Consider the following 20,490-nt stretch of genomic DNA (forward strand, 5'->3'; position numbering starts at 1 on the left):
TATAGAAGGGGTTTCTAAATGCTATTTCAAAGTGATTTCTTTTTCACATCCTGAACATCTATGATGTTTTTAAGAAAACATTTTCAGTGAAAGTTTTCTAGGAATAAGTAAATTTGAAGCTGTGCTTAACTGTTTTGCTTGCTTTCTTTTGAAATCCCCCCACGGGCCACTATTTTTCTGTGGATGCAACTCACCTTCGATTTCTCCCCTGGTTTCTGTGGTCATCTTCAATGTCCTGGTCTTCCCACTTTTTTCCTAAAATGCACAGCCAGAAAGACCATTATAAATTATTAGAAATTATAGAAAACTGTTACAGTCTAGTTTCATGATTAGCTGTGACTCTGATTCAATCACCGAAAGATTCCCTTTCTACATTTCAAATCTTGGAACACAGCTGTTGAGCAAGAAACACTTGTTCTGTGTTCTATATTTAACTGAGGAAAGAAATGTTGATATCCTTACCTAGACAGACCAGGTTTTTGAAGGTCTCCTGCATCACATCCTCATAGAGCTTTTTCTGTGAAGAATCCAGCAAAGCCCACTCCTCCAGGGTGAAGTTCACGGCCACATCCTCAAAGGAGACTGAGTCCTGAAACATTCCACATATGTTTACAGGAGGATGGGTAAGACTGGCAGTACTGGGGATCTATAATTGATTTGTAAGTTCCCATACAATTCTGTGTTCTCCAGACATTTGGTGTATGACTCGGCTGTCAGAACTACGACTGTCCACACTGACTTCCTCATAAAATTCATGCTGTCATGAACACACAGAAATTACTTCTATTTTTTCTTTTTCCTTTTTTTCTTTTTTTTTTTTTGAGACAGAGTCTTGATTTATTGCGCAGGCTGGAGTTCAGTGGTGTGATCTTGGCTCACTGTAACCTCCGCCTCTGGAGCTCAAATGATTCTCGTGCCTCAGCCTCCCAAGTAGCTGGGACTACAGGTGTTTACCATACCCAGCTAATTTTTTGTATTTTTAGTAGAGACGGGGTTTCACCACGTTGGCCAGGCTAGTCTCTAACTCCTGAGCTCAGGCAATTTGCCTGCCTTGGCCTCCCAAAGTGCTAGGATTACAGGCGTGAGCCACTGTGCCTGGTCAATTACTTCTAAATTCTTACTGTGATCATTTGAAACCTTATTGTTCTCTAAAGGTGGACTCAAGCTCACATTGGAAAAGTAAAAGAAATGCTATACAAATGAAACAAATTTTAAGACCACTAATCCCTTGTGAGAAAAACTCATTTCCTACCTTATTACACACCATATCACTCAGCATTTCATTACACATGGAATCAATCTGGATAAGGTTTTAATAAATAAATACACCTTCAAGAACTGTAGGCTTTTCTTTTATTCCCATCAACAAACGAGAGGCCAGGAGGCCTGTGGAAAGCTAAATTGTCACAAGGAGCTGCTGGCCATGTACTGAAGGACTCCGGGCCACTACTGCAGTGGGGTAATTAAGGAATCAGAGAGATTGAGGGGTTGAGGAGGAATTATTTAATTATTTAGGTGCACCGACCCAGTTGCATTAACATCCAAAGAACTGAGCCCCGAACAAAGAGTCAAGCTACCTTTTAAGCATTTCGTGGGGCAGGGGGAGATTTGTGCAGGGGGAAGTGTATTACTGAAGCGAGAAACAAAGACAGTTATTCAATTAAAACATGCATTACATTACTTCTTACTTTTCAAGGAACAACAACATGTTTTACGACTTGAGATAATCTGTTTAGTGACCTTGCAGCTGCACAGCTAGAGAAACGGTCTTCACAATGCCTGGGAAAGGGAGAGATAAGGCTCACTAGCCACAGAAAAACAGGCAGTCAATTTTTAAAGGACTTCAGATCTTTCTCTTCCTCAGGGGGAACTGGTTTTTCTTACATACAACTGAGTTTTTGCTTATACATTTTTAAAATTTCTTTTAATTCCTGTTCCACTATAAGTACTCAAATCCAGCTGGCTGAATGAAAATATTCCTTTGCAGAAGTATTAATTTCAACTTGTTTGTGTAATATTTATCACAGGCTCAGTTCTTCCTTTTTCTCTCTCTCACATTTCATGGATCTAGGAGGTTACTGGGAAGTTAGAGCTCAGGCCTGAGGAGGAACGTATGGCAACTTACACCTCTACAAAATCTGTATACCAGGAGAGGGTTTATTACGTGTTTACTTGAGACTTTGGGAAGAGTCAGGTAGGCTGGCTGGGGGTTTTCACTGAGCTTAGGGAGTGGGCTAGTGTGGGAGTTCAAGCATACAAGCAGGGGCTAATGTGGATTGAATGTCTCACCAGCACCAAATGAGGGTGACTCAGGCTTTCTTCCTACCACATCTGGATGTAGGGTACATAGTAGAAAAGGAGCAATGAGATTTTATTTTATTTATTTAATTTCATTTGTTTTGAGACCGAGTTTCACTGTTGCCCAGGTTGGAGTGCTGTAGCGTGATCTCGCCTCCCAGGTTCAAGCGATTCTTGTGCCTCAGCCTCCTGAATAGCTGGGATTACAGATGTGCACCACCACACCTGTCTAATTTTTGTGTTTTTAGTAGAGACAGGGTTTTGCCATGTTGGCCAGGCTGGGCTTGAACTCCCGGGCTCAAGTGATCTGCCTGCCTCCACCTCCCAAAGTGCTGGGATTATAGGTGTGAGGCTCCATGCCTGGCAATAATGAGATTTTAAAGCTATCATCCATCAAACATCACAAAAAAATGAAGTCAGAGACTTCCAATTTCTGGTCTTACAGGTAAGGAACGTAGAAATTGTTAATCCCAGCTGGGCAAGTAAACATCAAATCAATTACCCTTCTTCGATCCATTAAAGAATTGAGGGTCATAAGGCAAAGTTTTCTCTCTAAAATTTGAGAGACAAATAGGAAAAGTAACAATTTTGTAATATTCCCAGAACATAATGTTCTTCTTAAGAAGACCTGTTCTCAAAAAAATCCATTTCAACAAAAGCCCAACCTACTATGATTTTACCAAAGCCTATGTGACCTGGGGGCAGGGACACAGAATCATGTGTGAAGGTGAACCGTTTTTTGTCTTCCCAGCACCAATACAAGGTGTCTTTTCCAACACCATTCTCCAAATCTCTGACATTGACTGTGACCTAAAATTTAATTCAATTCTAAGTACCCAGAATTAGTCAGACTCCACAGGTTAAGGACTCAGTCACACAAGACTGCCCCCATGTCAGATGCAAGCCACACGGTGGGGTGCCCAGGCCACCCATGCTTCTACATGCCAACTACAAATCTGGAGTTCCCACACCACCCTTTATAGTTCAATAGTTCACTAGGGCCTCCCTCAGAAGTCAGGAGAGTGATTTACTTAGCATCACCGGTTTAATTACAAAACATACAACTCAGGAACAGCCAAGTGGAAGAGGCCCATTGGTAGGTATGCAGAGGAGGTGGGATGTTTCCATGCATTCCCTGGGTGTGCCATCCTCACAGCACCTCAATATGTTCACCAACATGGAAGTTCTCGGAACCCCAATATTTATGAAGGTCCCAACGCACAGATATGATTGATTAGATCATTACACACTAATGATTAATTCAATCTCCAGCTCCTCTTTTCTCTTGTGAGGCTGGGGGCTAGGGCTGAAAGTTCAAGGGCGGGTCTTTCTGGTCACCAATCCTAATCCTAAAGTCATCTAGGATCTCCTAAGAGTGCCACTTTGCAAACAAGGAGGATCCTTTCACCCTTCTCACTTGTGAAATTCAAGGGATTTAGGAGCTCTGTGCTAGGAATCACATACAAAGACTAAGTATCTTTCTTATCATATCACAAAACATCGCAGCTCAGGGGCACAGGCTCACTAAAAGACTGAGATCAAATCATAGGACTATAAGATGTTTCCCTTCCACCTACACCTTACCACTATTGTCATTAGGGTTTCTGTTTAAAAACAGGTGACTGCAATGAAAGGATATTGCACTGTTTCTTTCTGCATGTTTCAGACTTTATTTAACAAGTGTCTAGAGAACCCCAAGATGACAGGAAAGAGAAAAGCAAGGACACCAAAGGAAATTTTAACCTCTGACATCTACAGCTACTGAAAACAGTAAACAGAGACAAAACCCAGTAGGATAAACCTAAAACCTCACACTCAAGGCCTATTTACCTCAGTTTCTTTTTCCCAGTACATCTTGTCCAGTTTTCAACAAAAATTATACGAAATACAAAAAGGTTTTAATAACAGAATTAGAATACAGAGGTCAAGCACCAGAACCAGATTAGGTAAAGAAGAGATGTTGGAATTGTCAGATCAGAAATTTAAACCAAATATGATTAATATACTAAGGGTTCTCATGGAAATGTTGAACAATATGCAAGAAAAAATAGACAATTTAAGCAGATATATAGAAATTCTAACAAAGAATCAAAAGGTAACGAAGGACATAAAATACACAGCAACAGAAATGAAGAACAGCCTTACAGGTTCATCAATACAGTGGAAATGTCTGAAGAGATGATGAGTGATCTTGAAGAACTGTCAGTATAACCCGTCAAACTGAAAAGGAGAAACAAGACATCAGAAGATCCAAAAACTGTCAGAAAATTGCAAAAAGTGGAACATACACATAATAGTACTAACTAAAGAAGAGAAAGAAACAGAAGAAATAACTGAGGCAATAATGACTGATAATTTCCCAAAATTAATGCTATACATGAAAGGACATATCCAGGAATGCCAAGCAACATAAATACCCCCAAATCCACACCTGGGTGTATCATATTCAAGGAGAAAATTAAATGACAAAGAAAAACCTTGAAAGAAGTTACAGGGGGAACAAACAACATCTTTGTTATAAAAACATAAAAGAATTAAGTCAGACTCTTTTTTTTGAGACATTGTCACACTCTGTTGCCCAGGCTGGAGTGCAGTGGCATGATCCTGGCCCACTGCAACCTCCACTTCCTGGGTTCAAGCGATTCTCCTGCCTCAGCCTCCGAGTAGCTGAGATTACAGGTATGCACCACCATGCCCAGCTAATTTTTTGTATTTTCAGTAGAGATGGGGTTTTGCCATGTTGGCCAGGTGGGTGTCAAACTCCTGGCCCCAAGTGATCTGCCCACCTCGACCTCCCAAAGGGCTGGGATTACAGGCATGAGCCACTGGGACCAGCCCAAGACTCTTTACAGAAAGTGAAAGCAAGAAGAGACTGGAGTGAAATGTTTAAAACATTATAAGACAAAACCCCCGACCACATAGAATTCTGTATAGAGCAAGAATATCTCTCAAAATGGAAGAGAAATAAAAACTTTATGAGATAAGAAAAGATAATCTGTCACTAGTGTACCTGCCTTGAAAGAACTGTTAGAAAAAATTCCCTACAAAAAAGAAAAACGATAAAGAAGGGTATTAGAGAAAAAATAAATACAAGTAAAATACAATCTCTTTTTTGTAATCTGACAGATGAGTTTGTCCAAAACACTAACAGGAACAATATATTTGGTAAGTCCAGCTTATGGATAAACGATACCTATGGCAGCAATGTTACAAAGGACAGGAAAGGAGGAATTGGGAATACTTTTTCATGAGGTACTTGCACAACCAGTGAGGTACTACAGTGTTCTTTAAAAGAGGACTTGGGTTACTTGTAAGCATGTACTACAAACTCAAAGGCAATCACTAAATCTTAAAAAACAACAACAAACTATAATTGATGTGCTAAGTGGGGAGAAAAATGGCATCAGGTAAAATGCTTAATGAAAGCAAATAAGGTAGAAAAAGAATGGAAGATGGGAAAGGAAGAACAACAACAAATAGAAAAACATAAGAAGAAAAAGGGAGACATTAATACAATTAAATCAATAACATGTTAAACATCAATGGTCTAAATACAACAAATGGTGGACAGATACTGTCAATAATGGATCAAATATACGGTGTTGAAAAGAAACACACTTTAAATATACAGGTATAGATACATTAAAAATAAAGGAATGAAGAAAGATATGCCATGCTAACACTAAGAAAAAGAAAAGTAACATAGCTATGTTCATTTCAGACAAAGCTGACTTCACATCCTGGAAATCTCAGTGACACAGGGGCATTACGTAATAACAAAGTGATCAATTCACCAAGAAGACAAGGCAATCCTTAGTGTGTATGTGCATAAAAACAGAGTGGGAAAATAATGAGGCAAAACTGATGGAACTGCAGGGAGAACTGCATGGAGCCACGAAGTCTAGCTGGAGACTTCAACACCTCTCTAGCAGCAATAGCAGATCCAGCAGGCAGAAAATGAGGAAGGACATTGTTGAACTGAACAGTACCATCAAACAACTGGACTGAACTGAAAATCAAAACACTTAGACCAGCAATAGTAGGATATACATTCTTCTCAAGTTCACATGGAACATTCACCAAGATAGCCCACATTCTGGAACATAAAACATGTCTTTTTTTTTGAGATGGAGCCTCGCTCTTGTTGCCCAGGCTGGAGTGCAATGACACAATCTTGGGTCACTGCAACCTCTGCTTCCTGGGTTCAAGTGATTCTCCTGCCTCAGCTTTCCGAGTAACTGAAATAACAGGTGCCCGCCACCATGCCCGGCTAATTTTTTTGTATTTTTAGTAGAGACGGGGTTTTGCCATATTGGCCAGGCTGGTCTCAAGCTCCTGACCTCAAGTGATCTGTCTGCCTCGGCCTCCCAAAGTGCTGGGATTACAGGCATGAGCCACCATGCCCTGCCAGGAAATTGGGCAGCTGAATTTTCTAAGAGCTCCTAAAATAATTGGAAGCCCCTAAAATTAAAAATAATCAGGGAACTCATTTTACATCAAGGACTACACAAGTGACATCAGATCAATGAGATACACAGTGGAATTTCCACCTACCCTATAATCCCACAGCAGCAAGACGTATATAGAAATTAAACAGGCTACTAAAAAGAGAATTGAAAACCCTAGACAAAATGAGCACATCCCAAGAAGCTCTTAACCCAGCAAGTTTTAATTTAAATAAAAGAGAAAGAGTTCATAAGAACAACCTCCTACTCTTATTTGTTTTTATTTACTTATTTTTTTGAGACAGAGTCTTGCTCTGTCACTCAGGTTGCAGTGCAGTGGCGCGATCTTGGCTCACTGCAACCTCCACCTCCCAGGTTCAAGTGATTCTCCTGCCTCGGTCTCTCAAGTAGCTGGGATTACAGGCACGCACCACCATGCCTGGCTAATTTTTGTATTTTTAGTAGAGACGGGGTTTCACCATGTTAGTCAGGCTGGTCTCGAACTCCTGACCTCATGATCTGCCCGCCTTGGCCTCCCAAAGTGCTAAGATTACAGGCATGAGCCACCACCCCCGGCCCTTCCTACTCTTACTTTAATCAACCAACTTTGACAGTCACAAAGGATAAGGAAGACAATGATACAAAGATTATACCTTACAAGGGGGGCATTTGACTAAATGACAACACTATCTCCCAGCAGGACATCTTGGCCCATGGATATAAAAATACTTATTGACTACAGGTAAAAGAGGAGACTTAGAATTATGCAAAATCTCCAACTTTTCTCCAAATTCTCACTAGACCTAGATTTGTTACACCTTTTACAACAGTGGCACTACACTGTTTTCTTCAAGTCACTGATTGCATCAATATTTCCGTAAGAATAATTGAAGGTGTAATTCAATCCAGTTTTACTTGCCACTCACCTAGTATTTTTAACTTCAACATCACCTGTAGCCATCACTGGAATAACTCGTTTACTTGCTTAAGACCAACAACCTGGGCTTGGTGTGGTGGCTCATGCCTGTAATCCTAGCACTTTGGGAGGCTGAAGTGGGTGCATCACCTGAGGTCAGGAGTTCAAGACCAGCCTGATCAACATGGTGAAACCCTGTCTCTACTAAAAAATACAAAAATTAGCCAGGTATGGTGGCAGCCACCTGTAATCCCAGCTACTAGGGAGGTAGAGGCAGGAGAATTGCTTGAACCCAGGAGGCAGAGTTTGCAGTGAGCCAAGATCGCGCCATTGCCCTCCAGCCTGGGCGACAGAGCAAGACTCAGTCTCAAAAAAAAAAAAAAAAAAAGAAGAACCACCTGGCTACAAATTTGTGTAGCTTCTCAGTTGGTCTTAGCGCCTTTCTTATTCACCTCTGCTAGTCATCAGAGTGACTTTACTGTCTTGTTATTACTTAAATTCCAACCACATAAACTAGGGTAACACAAGCATACACACCACTGCAGACAAATGACAAATTACACCATCTGCTTGCCAAGCAAGTATCTGATTAATAATTTGCAGACTGACAGCAACAGTGCACTCCCAGCACGGAGACTTAGTTTCTCCAAGATCACCTTTAGCCTTTCTAAGATCTCCTATGTCTTACCTTATTCTACATATGGCTAGCCAGTTTTCCCAACACCATTTATTAGATAGGGAATCCTTTCCCCATTTCTTGTTTTTGTCAGGTTTGTCAAAGATCAGATGGTTGTAGATGTGTGGTATTATTTCTGAGGGCTCCGTTCTGTTCCATTGGTCTATATCTCTGTTTTGGTACCAGTACCATGGTGTTTTGGTTACTGTAGCCTTGTAGTATAGTTTGAAGTCAGGTAGCGTGATGCCTCCAGCTTTGTTCTTTTGGCTTAGGATTGTCTTTGCTATATGGGCTCTTTTTTGGTTCCATATGAACTTTAAAGTAGTTTTTTCCAATTCTGTGAAGAAAGTCATTGGTAGCTTGATGGGGATGGCATTGAATCTATAAATTACCTTCGGTAGTATGGCCATTTTCACTATATTGATTCTTCCTATCCATGAGCATGGAATGCTCTTCCATTTGTTTGTGTCCTCTTTTATTTCATTGAGCAGTGGTTTGTAGTTCTCCTGGAAGAGGTCCTTCACATCCCTTGTAAGTTGGATTCCTAGGTATTTTATTGTCTTTGTAGCAATTGTGAATGGGAGTTCACTCATGATTTGGCTCTCTGTTTGCCTGTTATTGGTATATAGGAATGCTTGTGATTTTTGCACATTGATTTTGTATCCTGAGACTTTGCTGAAGTTGCTTATCAGCTTAAGGAGATTTTGGGCTGAGACGATGGGTTTTCTAAATATACAATCTGCAAACAGGGACAATTTGACTTCCTCTTTTCCTAATTGAATACCTTTATTTCTTTCTCCTGCCTGATTGCCCTGGCCAGAACTTCCAACACTATGTTGAATAGGAGTGGTGAGAGAGGGCATCCCTGTCTTGTGCCAGTTTTCAAACGGAATGCTTCCAGTTTATGCCCATTCAGTATGATATTGGCTGTGGATTTGTCATAAATAGCTCTTATTATTTTGAGATACATCCAATCAATACCTAGTTTATTGAGAGTTTTTAGCATGAAGGGCTGTTGAATTTTGTCGAAGGCCTTTTCTGCATCTATTGAGATAATCATGTGGTTTTTGTCTTTGGTTCTGTTTATATGATGGATTACATTTATTGATTTGTGTATGGTGAACCAGCCTTGCATCCCAGGGATGAAGCCAACTTGATCATGGTGGATAAGCTTTTTGATGTGCTGCTGTTTTCAGTTTGCCAGTATTTTATTTAGGATTTTTGATTCGATATTCGTCAGGGATATTGGTCTAAAATTCTCTTTTTTTGTTGTGTCTCTGCCAGGCTTTGGTATCAGGATGATGCTGGCCTCATAAAATGAGTTAGGGAGGATTCCCTCTTTTTCTATTGATTGGAATAGTTTCAGAAGGAATGGTACCAGCTCCTCTTTGTACCTCTGGTAGAATTTGGCTGTGAATCTGTCTGGTCCTGGTCCTGGACTTTTTTTGGTTGGTAGGCTATTAATTGTTGCCTCAATTTCAGAGCCTGTTATTGGTCTATTCGGGGATTCAATTTCTTCCTGGTTTAGTCTTGGGAGGGTGTATGTCCAGGAATTTATCCATTTCTTCTAGATTTTCTAGTTTATTTGCATAGAGGTGTTCATAGTATTCTATGATGGTAGTTTGTATTTCTGTGGGATGGGTGGTGATATCCCCTTTATCATTTTTTATTGCATCTATTTGATTCTTCTCTCTTTTCTTTTTTATTAGTCTTGCTAGTGGTCTATCAATTTTGTTGATCTTTTCAAAAAACCAGCTCCCGGATTCATTGATTTTTTGAAGAGTTTTTTGTGTCTCTATCTCCTTCAGTTCTGCTCTGATCTTAGTTATTTCTTGCTTTCTGCTAGCTTTTGAATGTGTTTGCTCTTGCTTCTCTAGTTCTTTTAATTGTGATGTTAGGGTGTCAATTTTAGATCTTTCCTGCTTTCTCTTGTGGGCATTTAGTGCTATAAATTTCTCTCTACACACTGCTTTAAATGTGTTGCAGAGATTCTGGTATGTGTGTCTTTGTTCTCATTGGTTTCAAAGAACATGTTTATTTCTGCCTTCATTTTGTTATGTACCCAGTAGTCATTCAGGAGCAGGTTGCTCAGTTTCCATGCAGTTGAGCAGTTTTGAGTGAGTTTCTTAATCCTGAGTTCTAGTTTGATTGCACTGTGGTCTGAGAGAGTTTGTTATAATTTCTGTTCTTTTACATTTGCTGAGGAGTGCTTTACTTCCAACTATGTGGTCAATTTTGGAATAAGTGCGATGTGATGCTGAGAAGAATGTATATTGTGTTGATTTGGGGTGGAGAGTTCTGTAGATGTCTGTTAGGTCCACTTGGTGCAGAGCTGAGTTCAATTCCTAGATATCCTTGTAAACTTTCTGTCTCGCTGATCTGTCTAATGTTGACAGTGGGGTGTTAAAGTCTCCCATTATTATTGTGTGGGAGTCTAAGTCTCTTTGTAGGTCTCTAAGGGCTTGCTTTATGAATCTGGGTGCTCCTGTATTGAGTGCATATATATTTAGGATAGTTAGCTTTTCTTGTTGAATTGATCCCTTTACCATTATGTAATGACCTTCTTTGTCTCTTTTGATCTTTGTTGGTTTAAAGTCTGTTTTATCAGAGACTAGGATTGCAACCCCTACTTTTTTTTGTTTTCCATTTGGTTGGTAGATCTTCCTCTATCCCTTTATTTTGAGCCTATGTGTGTCTCTGCATGTGAGATAGGTCTCCTGAATACAGCACATTGATGGGTCTTGACTCTTTATCCAATTTGCCAGTCCGTGTCTTTTAATTGGAGCATGTAGCCCATTTACATTTAAGGTTAATATTGTTATGTGTGAATGTGATCCTGTCATTATGATGTTACCTGGTTATTTTGCTTGTTAGTTGATGCAGTTTCTTCCTAGCATCAATGGTCTTTACAATTTGGCATGTTTTTGCAGTGGCTGGTACCAGTTGTTCCTTTTCATGTTTAGTGCTTCCTTCAGGAGCTCTTGTAAGGCAGGCCTGGTGGTGACAAAATCTCTCAGCATTTGTTTGTAAAGAATTTTATTTCTCCTTCACTTATGAAGCTTAGTTTGGCTGGATATGAAATTCTGGGTTGAAAATTCTTTTCTTTAAGAATGTTGAATATTGGCCCCCACTCTCTTCTGGCTTGTAGAATTTCTGCCAAGAGATCTGCTGTTAGTCTGATGGGCTTTCCTTTGTGGGGAACATGACCTTTCTCTCTGGCTGCCCTTAACATTTTTTCCTTCATTTCAACTTTGGTAAATCTGACAATTATGTATCTTGGAGTTGCTCTTCTCGAGAAGTATCTTTGTGGCGTTCTCTGTATTTCCTGAATTTGAATGTTGGCCTGCCTTGCTAGGTTGGGGAAGTTCTCCTGGATGATATCCTGAAGAGTGTTTTCCAACTTGGTTCCATTCTCCCCATCACTTTCAGGTATACCAATCAGACGTAGATTTGTATTTTCACATGGTCCCATATTTATTTCTTGGAGGCTTTGTTAATTTCTTTTTACTCTTTTTTCTCTAAACTTCTCACTTCATTTTTCATTCATTTGATCTTCAATCACTGATACCCTTTTTTCCACATGATCAAATCAGCTACTGAAGCTTGTGCATGCATCAAGTAGTTCTTGTGTCATGGTTATCAACTCCATCAGGTCATTTAAGGTCTTCTCTACACTGTTTATTCTAGTTAGCCATTCGTCTAATCTTTTTTCAAGGTTTTTAGCTTCTTTGCGATGGGTTCGAACATCCTCCTTTAGCTCAGAGAAGTTTGTTATTACCAGTCATCTGAAGCCTTCTTCTCTCAACTCATCAAAGTAATTCTCTCTGTCCAGCTTTGTTCCATTGCTGGTGAAGAGCTGCATTCCTTTGGAGGAGAAGAGGTGCTCTGATTTTTAGAATTTTCAGCTTTTCTGCTCTGGTTTCTTCCCATCTTTGTGGTTTTATCTACCTCTGGTCTTTGATGATGGTGACGTACAGATGGGGTTTTGGTGTGGATGTTCTTTCTGTTTGTTAGTTTTCCTCCTAACAGTCAGGACCCTCAGCTGCAGGTCGGTTGGAGTTTGCTGGAGGTCCACTCCAGACCCTGTTTGCCTGGATATTACCAGCGGAGGCTGCAGAACGGCAAATGTTGCTGCCTGATCCTTCCTCTGGAAGCTTCGTCTCAGAGGGGCACCTGGCTGTATGAGGTGTCAGTCGGCCCCTACTGGGAGATGTCTCCCAGCTAGGCTACTCAGGGGTCAGGGACCCATTTGAGGAGGCAGTCTGTCCGTTCTCAGATCTCAAAATCCATGCTGGGAGAACCACTACTCTCTTCAAAGCTGTCAGACAGGGATGTTTAAGTCTGCAGAAGTTTCTGCTGCCTTTTGTTCAGCTATGCCCTGCCCCCAGAGGTGGAGTCTACAGAGGCAGGCAGGCCTCCTTGAACTGTGGTGAGCTCCACCCAGTTCGAGCTTCCCGGCGGCTTTGTTTACCTACTCAAGCCTCAGCAATGGTGGATGCCCCTCCCCCAGCCTTGCTGCCGCCTTGCAGTTCGATCTCAGACTGCTGTGCTAGCAGTGAGAGAGGCACCGCGGGCGTAGGACCCTCCGAGCCAGGCATGGGATATAATCTCCTGGTGTGCCGTTTGCCAAGACTGTTGGAAAAGTGCAGTATTAGGGTGGGAGTGTCCCGATTTTCTAGATACCATCTGTCACGGCTTCCCTTGACTAGGAAAGGGAATTCCCCAACCCCTTGCACTTCCCAGGTGAGGCGATGCCCCGCCCTGCTCCGTGGGCTGCACCCACTGTCCACCAAGCCCCAGTGAGATGAACCCGGTACCTCAGTTGGAAACGCAGAAATCACCCATCTTCTGCATTGCTCATGCTGGGAGCTGTAGACTGGAGCTGTTCCCATTTGGCCATCTTGGAACCTCAAGGCCGAGTACTGTTATATCTTAGTTGTTACAGTGTTATGTTTAATCAGATACATATTACATATCCAATAATTAATATAAAACATAGGATTGACACAAATAGACTAAAATAGTTAATTTTTTTCTTTTTTGTAGCGATGGGGTCTCCCTATGTTGCTAGTCTCAAGCCATCCTCCTGCCTCGACCTCCCAAAGTGCTGGGATTATAGGTGTGAGGCAATGCATGCAGCCTAAAATATTTTAGAATATAAAAGGGATATAACAGATACAACAACTACTACTACTACTACTTCTGTTCCTACCACTCCTACTAAAGCCACCATAAAAATTCCTGAGCCTTGAATACATAGATATCCAACAATGCCAACTCATACCTAAAATCACACGATTACCAGAACACACTCCACATGTACTTGATGAAAATATATTATTTTTTGAGCAACTGCCAGAAAAATCAAGGGACTAATAATATGTAGTCTCAAACCATTTGAAATGAATGCCTAAAGAGTTTCTACACACACATCCAATCAATGCATCTTTATAGACGCTGGGCATGTATTCCCAAACACCCCTTAGAAGACCACATAAATGCGACTCAACCAATGTATGTAGCTATAATCAAGCATTCAATAACATCTCAAACCAATGGACAGCACACATAATAATAGAAAAATGCTACCAGAAACAGACATGCCAATCAAAACAGATCATTACCCATGGTGAAACTCTGTCTCTAGTAAAAATACAAAAATTAGCCAGCATGGTGGCTCATGCCTATAATCCCAGCTACTCAGGAGGCTGAGGCAGGAGAATCGCTTGAACCCGGGATGTGGAGGTTGCAGTGAGACTAGATTGCACCACTGCACTCCAGCCTGGGCAACACAGTGAGACTCTGTCTCAAACAAAACAAAACAAAACAAACAAACAAAAAACAAAACAAAACAGATCATTAGATAAAAGCAATCTGTCAGACCAAACACCAATCCCAGTACCACAGTCAAACCATATACTGGGGCCAGGCGCAGTGGCTCACGCCTGTAATCCCAGCACTTTGAGAGGCCGTGGTGGGTGGATCACAAGGTCAGGAGTTCGAGACCAGCCTGGCCAACATGGTGAAATCCCGACTCTACTAAAAATACAAAAATTAGCTGGGCATGGTGGCGGGCACCTGTAATCCCAGCTACTCAGGAGGCTGAGGCAGGAGAATCACTTGAAACTGGAAGGCAGAGGTTGCAGTGAGCCAAGATCGAGCCACTGCACTCCAGACTATGCGAAAGAGCGAAACTCCATCTCAAAAACAAACAAACAAACAAAAATATACTGGAAGAACTAACATGACAAGCTTAAATATTATATATACTCCTACGAGTCATTTGTTGATACTTGATATGAATTCTGGTACCAACCCGGACTTGAAGTAAAGATTATGATTACAAAGCAGATCTAAAAGATGGTACAACACCAGACACAGCTATCACACCAATCATTCATATTACATATACCCAACTTTCAGACCTCCACGGGAAAAAATACCAATGCCACTGGGATACCCATTGGACTGTGATATACAATAGAAGAGGATAAGACATACTATAATGGTTCTCTAACTTTCCACTTTCGGGAAATTTTGCCTTCCCCAACCTTGTTATAATTATGCCAAAAGTCAAACTTATTTGACAGAACCACAATTCTTTGACAGAACTAAAAAAATCCTCATTAGTAGAATTAGATTGGAAACAAAGATTACACCCAGTAATCTTTCTCCCCGCAACAAGATGGAGTCTTGCTCTGTCGCCCAGGCTGGAGTACAGCGGCGCGATCTCAGCTCATTGCAACCTCCGCCTCCCAGGTTCATGCGATTCTCCTGCCTCAGCCTCCCAAGTAGCTGGGATTAAAGGCACCCACCACCACACCCAGCTAATTTTTGTATTTTTTAGTAGAGACAGGGTTTTACCATGTTGGCCACGCTGGTCTGGAACTCCTAACCTCTTGATCCACCCACCTTGGCCACCCAAAGTGCTGGGATTACAGGTGTGGGCCATTGTGCCTGGCCCACCCAATAATCTTAACTGATCCTGATCACTTTACACACACAATTTTTTTTTTTTTTTTTTTGAGACAGAGTCTTGCTCTGTCATCCAGGCTGGAGTGCAATGGCGCAATCTCAGCTCACTGCAACCTCAGCCTCCTGGGTTCAAGGAATTCTCCTGCCTCAGCCTCCTGAGTAGCTGGAATTACAGGCGCCCGCCACCACATCCAGCTAATTTTTTGTATTTTCAGGAGAGACGGAGTTTCACCATGTTGGCCAGGCTGGTCTCGAACTCCTGACTCAGGTGATTCACTCACCTCGGTTTCTCAAAGTGCTGGGATTACAGGCATGAGCCACCACGCCTGACCTACACACACGACTTCTGAAACACATGCTAAAACAACAGAAGATTATGTAGACAGAGTTGTCCTAAATATACTTGTTTTCAAGGGTTGGTACCCTGAAACACCACAACTGAGAAACTTATAAAAAAAAATGTACAGAATCAACACCACCCAATGAGACATATATTTTAAGGGACAACCAACATTAATATGCTTCCACCTTAACATGTATTAGAGCTGTATTTCATCATCCTACAGGTGAAAAACCTTACCCTCACCCATTTTTCAATATAATTTACTAAAATGGCTACACATACCTAGACCAACAAGCTTTACAAATCAAACTGAATGAATAGACACAGCACCATTCAGAATCTGACATAATTCAACACATACTAAATTCACATTCGTGGCAAACTTGGCTACAATATATGCAAACTACCTTTATTTATTTAGTTAGTTTTTTTTGAGACAGAGTCTCAAGGCTGGAGTGCTGTGGCATTAGCTCACTGCAACCTCCACCTCCTGGGTTCAAGCAATTCTAATTCTCCTGCCTAAACCTCCTGAGTAGCTGATATTACAGGTGTGCGCCACCACACTCAGCTAATTTTTTTTTGTATTTTTGGTAGAGACGGATTTCACTATGTTGGTCAGGGTGGTCTTGAACTCCTGACCTCAGGTGATCCGCCCGCCTCAGCCTCCCAAAGTGCTGGGATTACAGGCATGACCCACCGTGCCCAGCCCGCAGTTTTATTTCTTAAGAGCAGGGTTTGATTTTAAACACAAACTTAACTCCCAAATGTCAACTACCACTTTCATACTCTCCTCTATCTCACAGACAATGAAATACAATCAATGATGACTCACATAAATGACCTCACAGAATATCAAAAGGTGTTTAATTACAATATCAATTACAAGGTAGGCATCTTAAAAACCAATCTATTTACATTAAGAAACTTGACGGTGAAAGACTGACTGCAAACCCAATGTACTAAGCGAAGTACTTTACTAACTCAGACTTGGAATAACATAAGAAACCCAATACAGGCCGGGTGCAGTGGCTCATGCCTGTAATCCCAGCACTATGGGAAGCTGAGGCGGGCGGATCACCTGAGGTTTGGAGTTCGAGACCAGCTTGACCAACATGGAGAAACCCCGTCTCTACTAAAAATACAAAATTAGCTGGGCGTGGTGGCGCATGCCTGTAATCCCAGCTACTAGGAAGGCTGAGGAAGGAGAATCGCTTGAGCCTGGGAGGCGGAGGTTGCGGTGAGCCAAGATCACGCCATTGCACTCCAGCCTGGGCAACAAGAGTGAAACTCCATCTCAAAAAAAGAAAGAAAATATAAAAAAAGAAACCCAATACAATCAGGAAAATTATTTACAAAACACTGGCATAAAGCAGCTGTAGTTCAACTGGATACATCCAAACCATCAGGATGTGAAGATTCAAGGTAACATATATTAAGCCTACTTGAATTAAGATGAGGAGACTCACCACTAGCTTTTGACCCAAGTACACAGACAGATAAAAGATATAATCTACAAATAACCACCTTAGAAAAACCATTATTTATTGATGATTATTTTATACAAAAATAATTAGTATTCCAATTCTGAAAAACTATATACTACACCTTTCAGGATATAGTACCCAAACTAGATATGGTACCCAAACTGACATATCAGCATCAAAAGAATACCCACCGTCAGCCAGGTGCGGTAGCTCATGCCTGTAATCCCAGCACTTTGGGAGGTTGAGGCAGGCAGATCACTTGAGGTCAGGAGTTCAAGACCAGCCTGGCCAACGTGGTGAAACCCCATCTCTGCTAAAAAATAAAAGAATTAGCCGGGCGTGGTGGTGGGCGCCTGTAATCCCAACTATGCAGGAGGCTGAAGCAGGAGAATTGCTTGAACCAGGGAGGCAGAGGTTGCAGTGAGCTGTGATCACGCCATTGCACTCCGGCCTGGGCGACAGAATGAGATTCCATCTCAAAAAAAAGAAAAAAAAAAAAAAACTACCCACAATGACTCTAGACTCAGGAACCTTCCACTGGATAACTGCTCAGAGAAAAACACACTGACCTATTACAACCACACGAGGAAAGAAAAAATCACAACATACACGTACAATCAAATGTATCAAAGTGGTGTATGTCATAAACATCACTCTCACAAACACCTCAAAGCTTACCACTTAGCCGGGCGCAGTGGCTCACGCCTGTAATCTCAGCACTTTGGGAGGCCGAGGCGGGCAGATCACAAGGTCAGGAGATCGAGATCATCCTGGCTAACACGGTGAAACCCCGTCTCTACTAAAAATACAAAAAATTAGCTGGGCGTGGTGGCGGGCGCCTGTAGTCCCAGCTACTGGGAAGGCTGAGGCAGGAGAATGGCTTGAACCTGGGAGGCGGAGCTTGCAGTGAGCCGAGATCGCGCCACTGCACTCCATCCTGGGCGACAGAGCGAGACTCCGTCACACACACACACACACACACACACACACACACACACACACACACACACACACACACACACACACACACACACACACACGCTTACCACTTATATATGGAACAAATGACATACAGAGATTTTGCATCATCATGGCACTCCAACATAGGCGAAATCTCTTGGGTAGAAACCACACAGATAAACACACACAAACAAGAAAATTTAAAAGAACCGGAACAAGCTCACAATAAATTCCATCCAGAAGCCAAAGAAACTAAAAATCGCACACATTCACGCAAGGGAACAAAATTACCCAGAGCGAAGGGAAACTGGAATTAAGGGTGGCTAGAATTAATATTTGATCAAGGAGTCCAAAGGGAAGAAACATAAACTTTCTGATCAGTTAAGATAAGGAGTCCCCTTCCCCGCAGTTCGAAAAGAAAGCCCACATTCAGAAGGTCAAAAACACCCCCAGGCTTGAGTGCTGGGAGCACTAGAGGGGGTCAGTCCCTGGTGATGAGGGCAGGGGCGTTTGAACAGCCTCAGGAACCTGACCCCGGCAGCAAGGACCTCCCCAGGCTTCGGTTCTCACAAGTGAGGAAACGCGCCCGTGGATTCATCGTAAGGTTTCCAGCCAAGTGGATTCTTAAACGCACAAACCCCACAGACCGAGATGGGATCTCCCCAGGACCCTCCCGCTGTCACCGAACAATCCGGGGAGACGCGGGGCTGCGGGCGCAGAGCTTCCCACAGAGGGCTCCAGGGCCGGGGGCCGAGGTCGCCCCGCGGGGACGGGATAGGACGCTGGGGCTCCCGGCTGCCGGTCCAGCTCCCACGGAGAGGACTGAGGGCCGAACTGCGCCCGCGGTGGCCCCCGGGTCTGCAGAGCCCGGAGTTGACTGCAAGGAGGTCCCCGGCCTCGGCCACAGACGGTTCCAACCAGAAACCTCCCCTCGGACACTGGCCCCGCACACTCACCATTTCCCAGCGTCCGGGAAGTCACGGTGTCCTCCCTACGGATCTGTCAGTACCTGCAGGTCACGGCTCGACAAACGATGCGCTAGAGCCACCTTCGGCCTTCAGGAGCAGGTGAAACGCAATCTTCCCCTGGGCCAGGAATGGCGACGTCTGCACTGCGCAGGCGCAGCGTGGCGCCGCTCACATCTTTTCAGCTGAGGTCCTGATTGGACAGATCCAATGGCGCCGCCTCTTTATCACTGAGTGACAGCGGAGCAGGAAGGGGCGTGGTTGAGCTAGCCTGGCTTCAGTCTGGCTTGTCCCCGCCAGGACGTTTGCGTTTAAACCTAATGTGTTCTTTGCCTTCCATCCATTTTAAGTGTTCTCTTCAGTACTGTTAAATACATTCACATTGTGAAGCCAATTTCCAGAGTTGTTTTCATCTTGCAACACTGAAATCTGTCTCGTTGCACAACTCCCAGTGCACCTCTTCCCTCAGGGTCTTTTGCAACCTCCATTCCATTGTCTGAGTTCGTGAATTTGACTGTGGGAATCTCATGTAAATGGCATCATAAAGTATTTGTCCTTTTCTGACGTGCTTAGTTCACTTAGCATAATGTCCTCGAGCTTCACCTTGTAGTATGTTAGGATTTATTTCTTCTTCTTTTTTTTTTTTTGAGACGGAGTCTCGCTCTGTCGCCCAGGCTGTAGTGCAGTGGCGCATCTCGGCTCACTGCAAGCTCCGCCTCCCGGGTTCACGCCATTCTCCTGCCTCAGCCTCACAAGTAGCTGGGAATACAGGCGCCCACCACCACGCCCAGCTAATTTTTTGTGTTTTTTTAATAGAGATGGGGTTTCACTGTGTTAGCCAGGATGGTCTCGATCTCCTGACCTCGTGATCCGCCCGCCTCGGCCTCCCAAAGCGTTGGGATTACAGGCGTGAGCCACCGCGCGCGGCCTCTTCTTTTTTTTTTTTTTTTTTTTTTTTTTTTAAGAGACAGGGTTTTGCTCTGTGGCCCAGGCTGAAGTGCAGTGGCGTGATCATTGCTCAGTGCAGTCTTCAACTCCTGGATTCAAGCAAGCCTCCAACCTGAGCCTCCTAAATATCTGGGACCACAGGCACGCACCACCAGGCCTGGCTAATTGTTTTAATTTTAATTTTAATTTTTTGTAGAGATGTGCGTCTCCTTCTGTTGCCCAGGCTGGTCTCGAACTCCTAGGTTCAAGCGATCCTCCTGCCTCGACCTCTCAAAGTGTTGGGATTACAGGTGTGAGCCACTGCCACCGGCCAATTTACTTCTTTTTTTTTCTTTGGAGATGGAGTTTCACTCTCGTTGCCCAGGCTGGAGTGCAGTGGCGCTCAGCCACCGCAACCTCTGCCTCCCAGGTTCAAGTGATTCTCCTGCCTCAGCTTCCTGAGTAGCTGGGATTACAGGCGCCCGCCACCACTACTCCCAG

General features: G+C 42.9%; 1 protein-coding gene across 2 annotated transcripts in view; it reads right to left on the bottom strand.

Moving 5' to 3' along the window:
- ZNF14 (zinc finger protein 14) overlaps positions 1-19,522 on the bottom strand; it is a 40,029-nt gene extending 20,507 nt beyond the window's left edge. Inside the window, exons 1-3 of one of the 2 annotated variants that reach the window (XR_010125079.1) lie at positions 19,054-19,223; positions 463-589; positions 195-255 (exon numbers count right to left, since the gene is read on the bottom strand). Coding sequence is in view for 1 of the 2 variants with exons in the window: in XM_054465112.2 (XP_054321087.1) it covers positions 195-255; positions 463-589; positions 19,054-19,056 (191 nt within the window). In the remaining variant the exon portion in view is untranslated. Of the gene's footprint in view, positions 1-194; positions 256-462; positions 590-19,053 lie in introns of both variants that reach the window. The other variant, XM_054465112.2, reaches the window with a different exon arrangement.
- Between the last annotated feature and the right edge of the window lie 968 nt (positions 19,523-20,490).

The sequence above is a fragment of the Pongo pygmaeus genome, chromosome 20, assembly GCF_028885625.2.
Source record: "Pongo pygmaeus isolate AG05252 chromosome 20, NHGRI_mPonPyg2-v2.0_pri, whole genome shotgun sequence".
In the NCBI taxonomy this organism is placed as follows: Eukaryota; Metazoa; Chordata; class Mammalia; order Primates; family Hominidae; genus Pongo; species Pongo pygmaeus.